The 19,059-nt window shown below is 37.2% G+C and overlaps 1 protein-coding gene across 2 annotated transcripts in view; it reads right to left on the reverse strand.

Moving 5' to 3' along the window:
* ARID4B (AT-rich interaction domain 4B) overlaps positions 1 to 19,059 on the reverse strand; it is an 86,710-nt gene that overhangs the window by 52,618 nt on the left and 15,033 nt on the right. For both annotated transcript variants that reach the window (XM_021527102.3, XM_021527101.3), the window contains exon 3: positions 3,995 to 4,105. In XM_021527102.3, the coding sequence (XP_021382777.2) occupies positions 3,995 to 4,105 (111 nt within the window). The remainder of the gene's footprint in view (positions 1 to 3,994; positions 4,106 to 19,059) is intronic.

Raw genomic sequence — 19,059 nt, forward strand, 5'->3', positions numbered from 1 at the left:
AAACAACTGGTCTGGAAAGTCAAATGTATGATGAAATTATCTGTACCAGGTGCTACAGACATTCACCTTTCGTTTCAGGCACAATTACCTTAGTTACACTGAAAGTCATAGGATTAATTACATCTGAAGTTTTATTTCCACTCCAGTTTTAAGATTATGGGAAACTGAGAAAATTCTGGAATTACATTTTATGTACCTATGTACCTTTATAAACACACAAATGATGTTCTGATGTCCACCAGAATATACTCTCCTAGTGTATTGATGTTGACGTATATGATGTTTTACTGAATGCTTGAAGTAAGTAAGAATGTAACATGAGATCCAGCTGTGTAATACTAGCTCTCAACTACAGCAATCCTACATCAAAAGTCTGGACTTGGTTCACAAGTGTACCCACCAGCATGTTCTCACTGTTGCTGAGAATTTCACTGTAGCACACAGGAACAGCAAAACTGCCTTCAGAAGCACAGTGCTCTCTAACACCAACTCTCCTACACAGCCTTCCCAGAAAGGAGATTTTAAGGAGTTTTGCCAAGAACAGCATCTACAGCCAGGACCAAGGACAATCTATCTTGACTGATTAGAAAACAAATGCACTAAAATGCTACACTGCCCCTTCCAGGTGTTACTTCTATCCTTCTTGTAGTCAGAACTACAGCAACACATATAGTTGTGAGAGTATGTTCTTTTTACACCTGCATATCTCACTTGCTGATGGCAAATACTTTGTCCCCCACACAGGCAAAATTATATCTTGTAACCAAAAGGCAGATAAAGGATTGAGTCTAGGAATTAGCTAAGCAAGGACTACTCTTCTGAACTTCATCCTGACAGATACAGGTATTTAATTCTCTCTTTGCAGGAATTTCTCTAGAAAGCCAAAACTCAGTTAAGATGCAAAATCATCTGAAACCAAGGGTCACTAGTGGCTCATACAAAATACCCAATACATCAGTTCTGATTTAGAGACATCTGGTTTTATTTACTTTCTGTAATTATCTTAAATGTATTTTGCAGCAAAAAGGAACTCTATCCAGAACTGTGAGTCAGCCACAATGTACTCTATAAAAGGTAAACAAAGCAAATTCTATTGTCTATTCCAGAATGGTTTATCTTTTTAAAGATGTCTTGGGGCTTTGACTCTTTGAGGGGAGAGTTTTGATAGCAATAGCTTTTGCTTCTTGAGATATTCATACTCTTGAGATATGTGCTCAAAAAATATTGGTTATTAACATATTCAAACTCCAAACTCAGAGTGACACCGCTGGCCTTTCTTGAAGCAAAAAAAAGTGATGTCAGTATTTACTAGTTGTACATTTTAATTCTCACAGTATTCAGCAGTATAGAACCTTTCTGTCTCAGGCAAAAGATTAAGACATTCAGCACATCATCAACTAGGTCGACTCGGCTGGAATTTCTTTTTTCTTCACTATCCTGAAGACAAACCTAGCAAGTCCTATTACAGCAGAAGCTTTACTTATTTATGTTTAATAAAGGCCTACACAGAAAAGAGTTTCTTCTGAAACTTCTGTGCAGGGTACCCAAATGCAAGTGGTGGTGGATGATGTTGCTAATTGTTTCAGGAGATGCTGCCAAAACAAACTGGCTTAAATCACTCTCTAAAAAAAGCTATAATAGATCTGATAAAGCAGACTAGCACTCTTGTAGCACTCAAAGTCTTGAGTCAAATCTGTAGTGCCTTCAACACTTTTGAAAAGTCCAAGCAAATCTGCATTTCTACCGCTTTCCATGAGCAAGTGTGCAATGCTGTTATATGTTACTGTAGAAGTCTGTACTGTGTACAGAATTTGCCAAAGATTTCTCAACTGCCAAATGCAGTACCTATTGATACTGAAATTATAAGTACATAGCACCTGCATTAAATTGAATGAAGTTTTTAAATGATACTGTAATGGGAAAGTTAATGTGAAGGTATCTCCTCAAAATATTCTAGGAAGCAGAATTCAACAGAAGAAGAAAGCACATAAAAGGAGACAAACATATTTTACTTGTCTGAAGATTACAATACTCCATATTGAAAGAATTTTGTTGCTATTCTACTTTCTCAGAAGAACATCTAGTTATAAAATTTATTTAAGTGCTTTACACTAAAATTGACAGACAGTATGAAGTTAACTGACTTTCCTTCCCCTTTAAGAGTTCTACAAGATCAAGGCATAAAATATATACTGGGGCCAAAATAAACCTATCAGCAAGTGAAAAAATAATGCAGCAGATAAGGCACCAAAATTCCAGAAAAAGCACACCTGATAATGAGAATCTTTGTTAGAGCTAATACTAGGAAAAATATGCACATGCTAGGAAAAGGTACAGATTTTCAGAGAGCAATTTCAAAGAAAATCAGAGGGCCACTGCTAAGTTTAAAAATACACATTCTTGGTGGAGGAAAAACAATGTAAACATATATTGTTACAGCACTTACAAAAATCTCAGCCACTTTACTCCAGAAAGCAACAACAGTACTGGGGCTGAACTGCTCAAAGCAATATAGTAACAGGCAGCAGACACACACACAAAAAACTGAATCCAGAAGGCTTTGTGCAAAATCTCCACAAGCAATTCACAGAAAAATTCCATTTCATGTCAAGATCTTTCTGCAAACCTTGCAGTTACCAAACTTCAAGTGATAAACCCATAAAATACTTAGCATTGAATAATAAATAGCAACTGGCCCATCTAAGGAGGTGTACTAAAAGTCCCCCAAAGAACTAAAATGAGTTAAGATTTCACTGATCTAGGCACAACAAAATTCCTGTACTTAAATACTGACGCTTAACAGCTTAAATAGCAATACTTAATCACTGTAAAGCATAGACCAGTTGATGCTATTAAGAGTTTTGACTAATGAAATTAAAAGACCACCGATTTGCTCTTCTGGCAGATATAAGACTAAAATCTTCTTGTTTTATTTAACATTACTATCAAATAAGTGACAAAAGACCTTCCCACCAGGGTTTATGGAGAGTGCCTGCTCACTCCCTCACACACACTATAAGCAAAAAATCAGCCACAGCATGAGGGCAGAGTCAAATAATGCACACTAGTTTATAGTGTGCAAGTCTTCAATAACAGGCTATCGCCATTCACATTTCACACATTTTTCACTTAAATTTACAGTAGATATAAGAAAGATATTCTGCCACTATAACTCCTGCAGAGCAACAAGCTAATTTGTATTTTCTAGGTGGTTTCGATACTTGTTCTGTAATGTTTCTATAAGAGGTTAAGAGGCAAAGCAAAAAAGAGTACCTCCTCCCAAATCAGTTTTTAGGACAACATTATCCCAACAGAAATATACAGCCACCTGTCAGGATATTGCTCTCTTTATTTCTAGAAATGATACTATAAATTTTCTAGGAGCGTTAAAATGCATACTTTGCAATCCCCTCACAGAATTTTTACTTGTCCTGCATGTGGCTTATATTGATTCAGTCATTAACTAGTTATCATAAAATTTAGGTGAGATCCCTAGCTTGCTATTCTGTAAGACTCGATATGCCAAGTGCCAAGGTTCTTGGAAGGCAGAAGGGTTTCAGCTTATTCCTGAAGCACTACCCAGTTGCCACAGCTAAATGGCAGTGACCTGTGCTCCTCAAGTAAAAGACATCCTATTAAAGCCTACTTTGAGTAGTCTTAGCTATTTTCTGGTAATATTCTCCCATATATAAGCCTACAGTTGTCACATTTTAATAAATTACTTTAAGGTCAGCCTATGGCATTGAAGGTCAAAAACACTAACAAAACTACTAACAAAAACAGAACATATTTATTTGTGTGGGAGTGGGGAAATCCCTCCCATCCCAACAGTAATAAGCTTACTGTTATTTCAAAGACTGTAATACCAGCCTCCAAGGACAGGATAGCCTCTTAGCTGACCCGAGAGTAAAAAGAAGTTTCACACTGCACCCTTATGAACATTAATCACATTTTTACCCCTCCTCAAAAAAGTGTCTGCAGGAAAACTGCATACCTTGACTTTGACAAGCCGTTTTGCTGTCTTGATCTTGGCTTCACAGAAGGCTCCTCTATACTTTGCACTGACATCAGTGCCCACTGTGAGATAAGGAGGCTCATCAATTGCCTGGAACAGAAAGGAAAACAACTGCTTTTTAATTACTGACCACTGGAAACACAGCTACCACAGTTTCACCAATTTCTGTGGAGAAACTATTACAAAACACCCCAATGAAAATTAAATTGACAGCAGTAGAAACACAGAACACAACACTAAGCTAATACAATTAATATAATTGCAATCTCATAATATACAAATATAATCTCCTGATATAAGATCATAAATATAATAAACTGATACCACAGTTATCTACAACAAGCACCACATAGGTTTTCAGCCTCTGCACCATCTGAAGACAGAGCAGGTGATCAATTCTGCTGCAATGGTGACAACCAACCAAGTGTTCTAGTGTCTCCTTAAATCGCCTCAAGACCTGATTAAGTCACATGAAGACACCGATGTATTTCCCTCAAATAATTAAGGTTCATTTTTTATTAGTAAACAGAACAACTCTGAGGAGATTCTGCTTTTTCACTTTTGAATAAAGTACATGATAAAGGTGATACTTATCAAGAGAGCAAGCCCACAGGCAAGGTACAGTAGAGACTGACAGAGACTAAACACACAATGAAGGTGAAGGGTCCAGACAAAAGACAAGATTTTGTGACATGAAACACAGAACAGGTGACACCCAAACAGGGAAGTAAGAAACAGAAGAGGTGGAAAATAAGAGAACATAGGTCAAATCAGTATACTGAATGAGATCATGAAGGCACAGTTCCTTCAAAGGAAGTCCATCTTCTCTCACAAAACCTCTCCTAACATAATCTGGGTGAAGAGATTCCAGATAACTGAACCACTAATGAAGTATCACTTCATAGACTCTAGGTCAGAAGAGGGAAGGCAGAGGGTGACATGCAAGAGGAATGAGGTTGGTTTTCAAGAGCTGCAAGCCTCCATGGAGACCCAGACAAGAGCAAAGCAAAGAGATTTAAGCCCTTATCAAAGTCACATCATGTTTCTGTGGCCCTACAGATTCAAACACAGCTTACAAGGAGCATCTCTGGCACATCCAGGTTCTCTGTGGGAAAAATATAAAGACAAATCTTCACAGGCATCAGAGACTGATACTATTTGAGACTGAGGTGTTTGCACTCAGCATCAGATAATTCCTACTAGCTGCTCCCAGTTCCAATACAACAGAAGGCATGGAAGTGCGTACTTGAATGCTTCAATGCACCATTTTCAGACATTTAAGTTCTACAAAACTTGCACTTCAGAAACATTAGATGCTATAGGGTTAACTCCTTATTAATGATGCTTTTTACAGGGACTCTGTTCCAGCCTCTCTCTCTCACTGGCAGGCAATAGAATATATTTCTGAGTAGCATTAAAATTGTTATCAATCTGCACTTTCTAAGATCATCAGAAGCATGAATGCACTAATGAACCTCTCGGTCTCTCCCTGCATGTGTGGTACATGACTGCATGCAAAGTAGTAGGACATACTATGCTGGTGGTAGTATATCCATGAACACCTATCCTTTCCTAATCCAGGCTTAATACCAATAAAACTCCACTGGGATTAACAAGGAATCTGTCAAGTGGCTAGGGATTCTGAAATTCATCCCCTCCTTGCTTGCCCAACAGTACTTGCCTTTGAGGCAGGCTGCCATGCTTTTCTGTTGCTGCACTTGGATGGATGCTGAAAGAGGGACTCAAGTGGTGATAAATTTGATTTTGGTCAGCACTCACACTGAAGTGAACCAAGAAGTGGCTGTTTCCCACAGTATGAATCTGTGCAGAGGGAAGCAGCAATGTATTCTCCTGTAAAGACAGTAAAGCTCTAAAAGACAAGCATCCCTCCTGCTCCACTGCACTTTTTAGTGAAGAAACTCATTCACAACTACAGGGGTGATAGCATTTCATGACAGTTCATCTTCTAAAGTTAAAAGGAATTATAGAGTACTGAGATTACTTTAACAAGAGTGACAGACCCCAAATGGGTCCACACAGATGAACACAGCTATGATTCTACTATAAACAAAACTTAAAGAGCTGGTTTGTCAGTGTCAGCCTATACTTCCCTATACAGACAAAAGAATTATCACAAAGACTAATCCACGATGTCAAGGGGAACTTGCAGAAAAGCACAGAACACTTTTTCTTCACTGCTATTGACAATAACTAAAAAAAAAATCTTGAGCACCTAGATAGTCTGAAGCTTTGGTCTTTGTTTGAAATTTTGTAGCAAAGAAACAGGCAAATCAACAACTAAACTTTAAGCAGGACTTAAAATTCTTATAAAGATCGTAACTACCAGTATTGTGATTACTTTATCACTACTCTAACTTATTCTCAACAACTTCTTCCAGAAAGAATATTCATTCAAAAAACAGTATCTGTAAGAACTTCTGTTACTAACACAAAAATTAATCTCAATCTCTAGCCTAAATCTTTTGAAATTATTCTTACTCCTTTCATTGAAATTAGTTAATATTTCCTACTCTAAAGAACTTCAAAGAATAGCAACATATAGCCTATTTGATTACCAATGTAGGTATGTTTACTAGAAATACAGTATTTGATTGGCTTTTGGGAGAAAAATTATGAAATTAATTTCTTTAACTACCACTATAAATCATTATATACTCTAAAGCAGTATCTGAAATCTTCAATGGATACATACTGGATTTTTTCCTGCAATTTCATTATTCCATTGAAAGACAAATTATATGGTCTTTCCCCCCACCCAAATCACTTAACTGAAATTTCCAAGATATTTCCCTTATTGTGACAGAGTAACAGCTGAAAGTGGCAAGTTAAAATAATTAGCAGAATGTGATGCATCATAGTGAATGCAAACTAGAAAAATAAAAGTAATGATCAGAGTCTGGCATTAATTTAAGATAATTAACTTTGTCATTCTCACCAACTGTGAGTCACCCATTCTCAAGTAGTTTTTATTCAATTCCACTAACATCAGAGATTAAAAATTAGTATACAGCTATTTTTACCTTTCTGTTATCCCTTCCCTGCTTTGTGCTTACGTCATTTATTAGATGTCCTTATGCTTAGACTGAATGTATCTTTGCCTATTTAATTTTTACGTGTTTTATCAGGATTTGGTTTTATTCTTTTTTTCAGGCTTTTCAGAAAAAAAAAAAAAAACACAAAAACAAACAGTATGTTAAAATGCTAGAATTGGATAGTTCAGTAATCTTGGAAGAAATATAGCAAGCATACTGAAAATATCTTAACAAGAATAATTGCAGTGATATTTAAAGGGAAGGGGGTCAGGCCTGTAATACAAGAAGTTCCAGGCTTCCTAAAATTCTTGAAGGCCTCTTAAAACAAAACTGGGCTCATAAGCTGCTGTCTCAGCCTTTGTTTTATTTTAAAAGATAATGTGATTTGGCATTTACATTTTATACGTGAACATAATCACCTACACTTTATATTTTAAAGATAAGAATCATTGTTTCAGGAGCATATCAGTGAACTTCTGTCAACAATCAACTTCTTACAATCAGTTTACAATCAGTAAACTTCTGTCAACAGCAAAACCGAAAAGTATGCCCAGCACATGCTATCATTCATGTATGAGATCATGAACTTCTTTCATTCCGAGCAGCTTCAATACACACCCCAGGATATCCTGTCAATGTTTCTGTGTCTATATGTACTATTTCGAAAACCTCAGTTCACACTGGAAAGAGAAAAGTGAAGCTGATGATAGATAGTATCTCGGCTTGCTCGTTTCCTTGTTTAACTACTGCCAGAAGACTGGCACTGAAGGCCTTCATGGAGACCACTCACCCAGCAGGCGGTTCCAAGAGGAGTCAGTATTTTGTCTGCACGAATGACGGAGGCCAGGCTCCCGAAGGGGAGCCAGCCATCCGTCCGCACACGGACACTGGGGAAGGGCTGTACCAAGCTGAAGCCCGCGGCCGCAGCCAGGCGGGGGCTACGGGAGGCTGTTTTGGGAAGGGATCGGGATGAGCCCTTCACCCGCACCCGCTGCAGGGGGATGCTCAGAGCGCCACCAGGGCAGTTCCAGCGAGCCCCGAAGAGCTGGGGACAGCCGGGCCGGCTCCGCTTCGGCGAGGCCGCCGCAGGAAGCCGGCGCCCGGGCGACTCGCTCCGCTCACTCGGGCGGGCAGACGGGCAGCGGCGATTCCCCAGGGAGCTGCCGCTTTAAGGGGAGGGGCCGGAGCCGGGAAGCTGCCAGAAGTTTCTGGCTGCCCGAGCCAGCCCCGAGCGCAGCCGCCCGCCCTCGCCCCCTCTCCGAAGGCGCCCACGGCTCGGGCAGATTAAGCGCGGATTGCCGTAAACTAAATTTGTCCCCTTAAGGCGATTGCCGGGTAAATCTGCACGCAGGGCTTCCCGGGAGCCTGCCGCTGCTGCAGCCGGGCACGGAGCACGGGCAGTGCCAACTCCCGGGATCCGCCGGGAAAACGTGCGAGCGCTGCCCGCGGCCCTGCAGTGCAGCTCCTCCGGAACGCGCCTGGTTGAGTATCCTAAATCATCGGCCAAATCACTATGAAAAAAAGTTCCGGCGATGTCTTGGGTGAGCAAGAAGGGATAAAAAGAAAAGCATTTCCTGCAGTTTTGCACTTTCCATTAGGCAATCCAAAGTAATGGACAACTGCCATGCTACTACTAGCACTTAATTTTGTTTTATTAATGGGAGTAGGATGAATAGTTTCTCTCCTATCTCAATTCACAACTGCTGTGCGTGCAGAGGAGTTGCAGCACAGGCTGCCGCAGCTGAAAAGCTGGTTTACCACTTAAAAAAGAAGCAGTCTCTAGGTGACCAGTCAGCAATTTCCCCCAATTCAGTGGTGGAATTTTCTTTGGCAGGAAAAGCAGGCTGCTGGAAGGGTTTCTGCTCCAGACTTTGAGCTGATTATACCTGGAAGGATTGATAAATGGCTAGATGCCCACATCATAAAACAACCTAGACATCTTCTGAGTTTGGATATTTACATTGGTATCAATAGTTCTGGTCTTCCATATATGAAAGAGAAAACACATGGAGACCTCTCCCGGATACTCTGAAATACCCGTTTTAACACTGCAATCTAAAATGGTAGCATCATGCTTTTACATACATTTTAAAGCTGTAAAGAAGTTGGTTTTCCAGCATTTTTTTTTACACACATGTATTTTTCCATCTACGTGGGATGAAATCATCCTCGCATCTCTTCTTTCAACTGTGCTGCATTACTATATTCAAATTCTTTTGTAACGTCTGGCATGACAGACGGCAGCTGATAAAATTGCTTTATGTTGTGCTTTGTCCATAAGCACATCTACTACAGTGTATGTGAATGTATTATTTCTGTCTCCTAATCTGTATTCTTCTGCACCGTGCACAGGATGTTCGAAGTAAACCACATGAAAACAAGATTAAGTATTCAATCTAGAAATGTAGCAGACGTGGTTACTAGGAAAGCCTGCAGGACTGCTTTTGGAGTAATACACAAAGAGAAAAACCTTCCCTCAGTATTTCATGTCTATGAAGTGTGAAGAGCCAAGATTTTAGTTTTCATTAAACATTCAAAATTCAGCATTTATCTACAAGACTCTCGAGTCAAGAAACTATATTTTCACCAAGCAAAAACTACCCCAGATATCCCACAATTAGTGAAAAGAAAGGACTGGTTTTGAAAATTTAAGATTTGTTTAATTTCACTAAACAAGGTTCAGGGAAAACTTGTAAAGATTCAAGACCCTCTCCTCCTGACCCCACCTGGCATCCAAATTATTACTGCGTTTCGAAAGAATCATCATAAGGCTCAAAATCTGATTTTTTGCTCACCTACAGTAAGCGTGAGGAGCAGTGGCAAAACTTTCTTCCTACTGCCTATGGTATTTTGAAGTTATTTTTCCAAGGGAAGTATTTTCTCATTGTTTTCTATAGTCCATAACTTAAGATGGAAACAGTTTGCAAATGGAATCATTACACACATACTTGACTATTCCATCTAGAGTCATCCCATTCCCATAATTTAGTAGGAAAACCCACCAATAATACCCCACTACTTCAATGCAAAACCAAGCTAAATTTTAAAAGTCTTCTAATGAAGAGGGAAAATTTCATATAGCTGGAACCTTAAATTCCCTTTCCATTCTGCAAAATTAGCAGCCATCTCAAAGTCATTCAATAGACTTCCAGAAGCTTTTGGGGCAATGAAGGCTTGAGAAGACTCAGTTTCAAAAAACATTTTTTTTTTTTTTAAACAAGAGTAAATTCAACATCTCCTAGACAAGTTATAAAAAAACATTTCCATGAACACAGGTGAAAAAAACAAACACGTAAGATATTTCCTCCCCCAATACTAATGCATTTGACTTACAGATTATTACCTTAAATACTTTCAAACTGCACTGAGTTCCACCCAACAGCAGAGATCCACCTACACACTGCAGAACCAAGCTCTTAATAAGGAAAATCACAGTGTAATTAGGAGTACAAGATTTTGCTTACAGTTCAATCTGCTGTAGTTTGGAGGATGTTCAACTTTATAGTAATATCAAATATCTTCAGGAAAAACTATTATTATAACACTTCTAATATATTCAGTTTTGCAGATAATATCTTTATAGTTGATTTCAAATAAATTTCTCATGTATTTTCAGAGCAACAAGGCTAAGAAACTTCTAAAACCTCTCTACAAACCGTATCACCAAGGCATACAATTCCTCAAAGGCAAATAAAGTATCTGAAACAAAGACAGAAGCCCAGAAAATAAAAAAAATCTTTTTAAAAAAGTAAATCATTTGGCCCATCATCCACCTTCCAGAAATGAGAACACCACAACAGGAAGCAGGTGGAATTTTTCTGAAGCTTGCAAACTACAAAATAGAATAAAAGGCAGTGATGTTTTCCACATGAAAAGGCTACTACATACAAGCCCAAGAGTATGCATATGCTTTGAGCAAACTTTCTTCTCACTGAAAAATCAGTGCTTTTTGGCTTTGTTACTGTTGTACATCTCACAGAAAGGCACAACTATTTATATATATATAAATTTACAAAAGAAAATGGTTCAATTTTATCAATATTTGCTCACAAATCAAAACTATGGTAGGAAACATCCTGACCAAACCAAACATTTACAAGTTAAAGGAGGGGGGGAGGGGAGTTCTTGTAATGAAACCTATTTCCAGTTTCAATTTAAAATCTACAGGAAGTTTCAAGTAACACCTCACCAATCTTGTAAGCAAACATTATACAGCATATAACTGTGGCAAAAAATCATTGTTGTCTATCCTCTCAACGAAGCTGGAAGTTACCAGAGCTTAATGCACTGTGTCTGGAAGCATTAAATCAACTTCTGACAGCTTTGGCCTTCCCTACAGGTGCAAAGCGGGTATTTTCTTTTATTTCAAATTATTCCGTTTGATCAGTCCAGTTCAAGCTTATTTGAAGTCCTTAAAGACTTGAAAGGGTTCAAAAGTTGATTTTCCTCTCCAAATAAAAGTGAGCTGTGGAAAGGATTTAAGTTTCTAAGATCATGAAGAACCAAGAGACCCAAAACAAGAAATTCAATTCAGTAATCACAAGTAACACTTCTTTTATTTATTATATCTGTATTAAATGCAGAATGGATTTTCATTATTTTTACTTACCCATGTAAAGTTGAATTTTTATGGAACTAATTCCTTTTTTTAAACTATAAGTTGATGAATAAAATTATAAATATATTTTAGCTCTACCAAGAAAATGAGAAGTAACAATTTTAAAATTTTAAAAGTTAGTCTATCCTAATCATTGCCAAAGAGCAACTCAATTCTCCATCCAGAAATTTACTGAGTAGTGTAATTTCCAAACATCTGAACTGTAATTACCTCATTTCCTATTCAAAATAGAAAATCCAGAACTGTGACTATGCTTTAAAAAATTACAGCATTTAGGTATTTTTTCCCCTACCATACTGAATAAAATGCAGTGAATTCTGATTCTGTTCCTAATTTGGTCACAGACTTGATGCACCATGATGTGGCCCAGCAGGGTTGTACCAACTTTCAAGTCCACAGAATGGGGGTAATGCACACCTTACTCAAAGGTAAGTAAGTATTTGATGTTTCTCTATAGTTCTTTCAGACCTAAGAATAGAAATCTGTATTCTTTTTATCAGTATATCACTTTATAAATTTTTTATTTAATAAAAACACTCCAGAACTGCTGATCAAACTCTCTAAAAATCATGCCAATTCCTTACAATTCCTTCTGTAGGTCTCTTGTTCTGTACTGCTGAAAGACTGCATGAAGAAAAGATATTTTGAATGCCTGCTCCTGCTGTTTATCCCCCCAAATATAAAATCTTTCTTGAAGTCAATTATTACCATAGCTACCAGATTGCAATTTTTTCTTCTAAGGTTTAGCTAAAAATTCAAACTATTTAACATTATAGCTTAGTAGCGTAAAATGGTACTTCTTCATTAATTTTGGCCAGACTTTTTTGTACATTTCAAGCTTGAACACTGTTTCTGCAGACATACAGATAAAAAAGTAACAAATAATTTGAAATAAGGAGCTTCTGGATCTTTTTTTTTTTTTTTGTGACTTTTAATCACAAATACTTTAAAGATTTCATTCACATTTCCTGTGTTTTGCGCAAGAACCAAAATTCATTCTAGTATGGAGAACTGTAAGTCAAAAAAAGGAAGCAATCAGTAAAGTGTTCGTTGGTAGAGGGTAAAATAATTCAGCAAAAACATGTTCTCGATACCTGTTTAGCACTTCAACTAGCTTCAACTAAGTTAAATTCAATTTTTATATTGATAAACACCCTTTTGCCAGCTAAAAGCTTTAGATGTTGCTTAGGAGCATTATTTAAATTATTTGGTCTGGAAAACTTGCCTCATTTTTTTTTAATGTGCCACTGTTCTGTCTGTAGATGCTGCTATGAAAAACCTGGGATGTTTCAAAGCACTGAAAAGAATTATATACACTAATGATATGCTTGCATCCCATATAGATTGGAACAAAGATCATTTGATAGTTTAATCAAACAGACCAGTCCAGGCTGTTCCTGAGCAAAATGATGAAGTGACTATGTAAAGTCTGAAAAAACAACAGTCAATGAATTCTCAGGAGTAAAAAACCCCAAACAAACCTATTTTTAAAACAATTTGATAATTCTTGGGCATTATTTCTATTTCTAGTCAAAGACAATTTAATTATTGTTTTCTTTTTAAGCAGTTAGTTGCACAGTAAATTCAGTATAACAATATACCAAACAGGAAACCCTATGTATGTGAAATGACTTGTCTGTTTTGTAGGTAACTGATAATATTGGCATTTTAGTTGACAGAAATATTTTTAGATAGTAAAACTAGCAAGAGCAAGATCAGTGAATAGATACTAAAATCAGATAATTACCTAAGGATGCTGGGGTTTTTTTCACTGAAATTGTGGCATTCTATAAATGCCACAATTTCAGATTCTATTTATTATCATTGATTTAAAAAACTATTTTCTGTTGTGCAAAACTTTGGAAGCAAATTAATGCTAAATTGAAAAACTGAACCTTAAAAAAAAACCACCAGCAAAGCTCAAAACCAACACCCAAAAGACCCCAACCATAAACCGTGACTCCTGTTTCTGCAGATACAAAATAAAATTTCTTGCCTTGATTTACTTCCATTGTTTGTACAACACTTTCTAAACTGTCTATGAGGAAGGAAAAGGGGGGAGGAGTTATTTTTGTTCCTAAGTCAGAACAGAAAGGGAAAGCTGAAGGAATGACATACAATTCAAAATTCCTGAGCAGAATGAGATTTCTGAAACACTGACTCAACTCAATTCACTAAACACAGCTATGATCTTATTAGCCTGACAATGTTTGAATATGTACTGATAAAGTTATATTCCAAAATTCTAAGCATTTAAGATGTTATTTTGTATATTTGTATGAAATCATGACTGCAGCTGACTTGTAATTTAATATAAACTACTTTTTAGAATACCACATTAAAACTTTAACAGAATAACACATTAAATCACAACATTAATCTGATAAAAAATTAATGTGTTGCCTCTGGATTTGGTTTTCACCCAGGAGAACGATGGGGAAAGTACACAAAAGTAATGCCAAACCTACACACAGCTGTCAAACAATACAAAACAAAAAACATAAGTACAAAGCAAATCGAAAAAAGAGAAGTTTTCTTATTGAGAATCAATCCTTCCTCAAGACACATTATTTAGTAAATTAAGCCCAACCAATTTGCACATGAAGGCTATGCACAAATCCAAGCATTCAGTAACTAAGAACTTGTGCACTATGCTTCTGGAGACAAAATAAATTTGTAGCAGGGAGCCAACTGTACACAAGAGTATACCAAAAGTATGGCAGTATAAAATGTCTAATGTCACAGCAACACTAGAAATTTTAGACAAGAGAGTGGATTTTACGTCTGCCATGCTCCCTCCACTGCTGCGTAGTAACTCGGTGTAAAACTGCTGGCCAGGGACAAGATACTTAGAAAAGAACTATGAAAATTAGTTTAGAAAATATCTGCAAAGAGACTGAAATAACTTCATCTAACCACTTTATTAAATGTTAAGTTACAATGGATGAGAATCCTGGGAAAAACAAACAAAAACTTGATTACACATAAAAGGTTATCAAGGTTGTTCCTCTCAGCAGGATCATTTTGGCTGTATTATTCATAACAGGTGTCTGTAATACCTATTCTTACATTTAGGAATGAATAGCCCACACTCTGCAGTGCTTACAGGCTTTTCTCATCTAAGCACTCCTCGCTACTGTTATTTCTAGTCTTAGCAATATTGCAAATGAACACAAGTGTATTTCTGCTTTATAACTTTCAAGAGATGCAACTTCCTAGAGTAATCCTATTTCTAAAAGAAAACAACAACTTATGGTGTAAATTTTATCTATGGGTTAAAAAAACCCAAAGTATTTATATTTACCGATAGGCCCTGTATTTTGAACTGTCCCTCTGGAGTTTGATTTAATTACCTCGTATATTTCTCCTAGCTGGTGCCTAAAATTGGACACAGGTATGGCCTACTTAATTGCAAGAGAAGCAAATACAATTTCACACAATTTTCAAGCAATACTTTAACATTTCAGTACAGCATTTGCCTTTCTGGCAGAAATATGACATTGCCTCATGTTCCATTTATTCTTTGGCTAGTTTTCCAAGGACTGCCCCCTCAGGAGGCGGGGATAGCATGCAGCAGGTTCCATTTTCAAATGCAGTGAACTACAAATGCAGCACGTACCACACCATGAAACTGGCAAGTGTTGATGGCTCCCCAGCTCAGCCTGCTGGCTGCCTCCAGCCCCAGACACTAAAACCTTAGATGAGAAGGCAGCAAAGTTCTCCATTCGATGTGCTGGGAGTCTTGACTCATTGACTAAAGCACCAATCTCACTCCTCCAGAGGATCTGAACTACTGCAAATTCATGACACGTTAGAGGAAATGAGATGCCTGAACAAGTGCTTGCAGATAAGTTTTGAGCCAACCATCCAACAGAATCTACCCTACTTTAAAAAGTACCATTACCAAATTGTTGGTGCCCAGCGGACAGAGCACCCAGTGCTACATGCCCACATTTATAATACAAAGGAGACTTCCACAGTGCCATCACTCGCACTGAGAAGTATCACAAACACCCAAAGGTTAGCTAGAGTCCTTCACTGGATTTGGCCTATAGTGTCAGACTCGAGTGCTCTTTCATTGCAAAGGAAAAAAACAATATTGCAGGGATCTTTAATCTTATAGTCTAGGGCATTCAAAATACCATAGCTTCAGGATGAACAAGAGTTTTTAGATTTAAAAAAAAGATGTTAATATTCTGTTTAACTAGTTGCTTGAAGAGATCATAAGATCAATTAAAATATCCCATCACTTCAAACCTTTAAATCAACAGTCTTACTAAATACACACTAAAAGGATGATCAAGCAGCTTTTGAGGTAGTAGTTCAAACTAAGCCTAATATGGCTATAAGTATTCACACTCAAATTATGAATCAACAAGGAACTCCCACAGCTAAAACAAAATATTTTCAAAAAAGGAAACTACAGAACATGAAGTCTTCTAAACAATTACCTCTGCTTTTCAAGATTCTGTGAATTGCCCCATACACAAAACAATCTATCAAAATAATCAGAAAAATCACTCAATCAAAGAAATACCAGCTTTACCACTTCTGATTTGTGCTGTTGTATGTCAAAACTCATTTTGCCACCCCCAGGCACTTGTGCGATGTCTCAGACAGACAGGAAGTTATGCACATGGTTTCAACTCTGGTTGGAGCTCAACTTACCATAATACTAATTTTAAAAAGACCCTGTACACAACTCCACTCAGCAACAATCTGTTCACTACTTCAGCTTTAAAAATTCAACTGTTGCAGTCAGTCCCCACTTCCTCTCAACAAATTACGTAGGCCAATGCTGGCTGCCTTACCTTGTACTTAAATTCATTGCTCTGAAATCCTGCAATCTTGTGGTTATTATAGCTGTGCGGTTTCTAGCCTCAAAGACATCCCACTATAATGGATCAGAATTTCATGATGCATTTTTCTTAGTGTTTACAAAAACTTGGTAACATAGCTTGTATTTAATACAGTTTCTTACTAGATTTCTGTTTTATTTGCAACCAAAGTACAGAACTACCTATATATGAATCAAAATATGAATGTTTTGTGTAGAATTATGAACTGACAAATGGCAAGAAGCAAAGCAGCCTGACTGCTATAGAACTGACAGGAAACTTCTAAAAATGTAAGTGCTTTAAAACCTAACTGGTGCAAAAGTATACAGATTCTTTATGGTAGAAATCTAATCAAACGGAATTGTTCTAAATGCAAGTCACACTCATTTATTTGTTTTTTCCTGGTTCCTCTGAATAATCATGAGGATGGAGTTTTGATCATTATGTAAAGTTAGAAAATCAGTTTAGTAAAAAGGCTTGAACCTATTCCACTCCTCTGAGAAAGCCAGGAATGCTAAGATAAATATTCTAAAATCTCTGTCTACCTGCAGGAAACAACAAAAAAAAATGTAGTGATCAAAAATAAATCAAATAAAATTAGTTTAAATAATCAAAGTTGGTGATACACACTGCCTATGCCAACAGTAGTTCTTAATTTCTGAAACTAGGAAAGGTGGGGGGGAGATGTGAGACGTGTACTGCTAGATGCTCACCACCAGCAGTTAAAACAGTTGGTGTGTTCTTTCATACTTCTTTTGTAAGTTAAATTAACAACTTAGAAGTGTAAAAGGGGAAAGCCTAGGCCCTACAAATTCCAATCCAATGAATGACAATGCCTCTTCCTTGTGCATCCTTCCTTTTGCATCTGTTCTAATACTCATTTGATTAGGGACTCAAGTGCTTCAACTCATGAATTCACTTGTTTCTGTTACTTTTGCTAAATTCTTTCACCTTAGTACATTGTATCATTTCATTGCAAGATCACACAGTAGCATTAACAAAGTAGGAGCAGAAAACTCAACTGACAAATTGGCAGCCTGCCCCAAACTACAAAATGAAGTAGCACTCCACAATAATTTAGAACTCGTAAGATTCTTGCAAGAAAACCACAGAAATTTCAAAACTTAGAAAATAATATATTTCTTTTCCCATGGGTGTTTGATAGCATTTTCTATATTTACCTTTTCATTCCACGCTCTAGCACTTAAATTTCTTTTTTTTTTTTTTTTCCAAATTGCAAAAATTGAATGTATGAGGCTCTCAGCTGGATGGGAAAAGATGACAGTTACCACCCTAGCTTTTTTTATTCTTTTCTGTAATATCTTGATAGTCAAGCTGTCTCTTCTTCAAATGATCTGAGTGTCAAACAAACAGCTTTCGGTCAAACATCTCCACTAAAATCCTGAAGTGGCTTTAAACTGGCTGAAAGCACTTCAGCACTGGAGTATATGCAAGGTCAAACACAAGTTTGTATTCAAAGTCTAATCTACTTGGATAGCACTCAAAAACCCAGTTAATGTTAAGTTTTATATCCAGTACACATTATTTGCAAACAAAGCAGATTAACTGAGCATTCTCTAGGAATGCTCTAAATTTTGATTTTTTAGAGAGAACTAGTAAAATACCACTACCATTAAATCACAGAACAAAACAATTTAAATTAATCCGTGTTTGTAAAATAAGAAGTCCAGTTGTAAACTCAGAACTAATTTCAATAATTATTTCAAAAAATTCAGAATTTACCACAAAAGAGGCACTGTACTTAATTCATTTTATAAATGGGATCAGTCCTGTCAAAAATCACTGCTTGGTTTGACTTTCTTGAAAAATGCTATATTTAATGTGACTGGACTACAGATAACTTGTATCAAGATGATGATCCAGTGCTGAGGCAGTCCTTAGAAGTCCTTCATGGAGCAGAGATCTACAGTAGAACAATTAACCAGAACCATACAGCTGGACAAGCGAGATTGCTCACAAGTCACTGCCTTGCACAGGGTAACCCCATTAGGTTTAACAGCAATAGCAGACACTAAGGCACACTTGAATCCAGAAAATCTGTTTCAGGTTACACCACACTGGCAAAGAGATCACTATATGAGAAAATATTCTTTCAGTCCTCTCATGGTCTTGCATGCATTTAACCCAGGGATTCCATTAGCAATGTTTGATACAGCTCATGCACCCAGAAGCACTGCAGTTACAGGAATATGAATACACAGATTTTTCTCCCCCTTCAGAGAGCCTGACATTGCGATTAAAAACATCAACTGAAGAAAGAGTCAATATCACTGATAATTTCCTTCGATTACTCCTCTGGCATCTAGTTTCTTCTGATAAATTCAGACTTGGTGAAGATACAGTCATCTAAGTCTCCAGTTCAGACTGTATTAAATTAATAGCATGTAGCACAAAGATACTTTACCTAAAGAAAAAACTCCTGTTCTCTCTACCAGCTTGCCTTTTGCTTTTCTCCTGGCTTCTCCAAACAGGTTGTTTTCATCTCAGACAAAGTGCAAGGCTCAGATTCACTAA

This window comes from Lonchura striata, chromosome 3 (genome assembly GCF_046129695.1).
Source record: "Lonchura striata isolate bLonStr1 chromosome 3, bLonStr1.mat, whole genome shotgun sequence".
Classification (NCBI taxonomy): domain Eukaryota; kingdom Metazoa; phylum Chordata; class Aves; order Passeriformes; family Estrildidae; genus Lonchura; species Lonchura striata.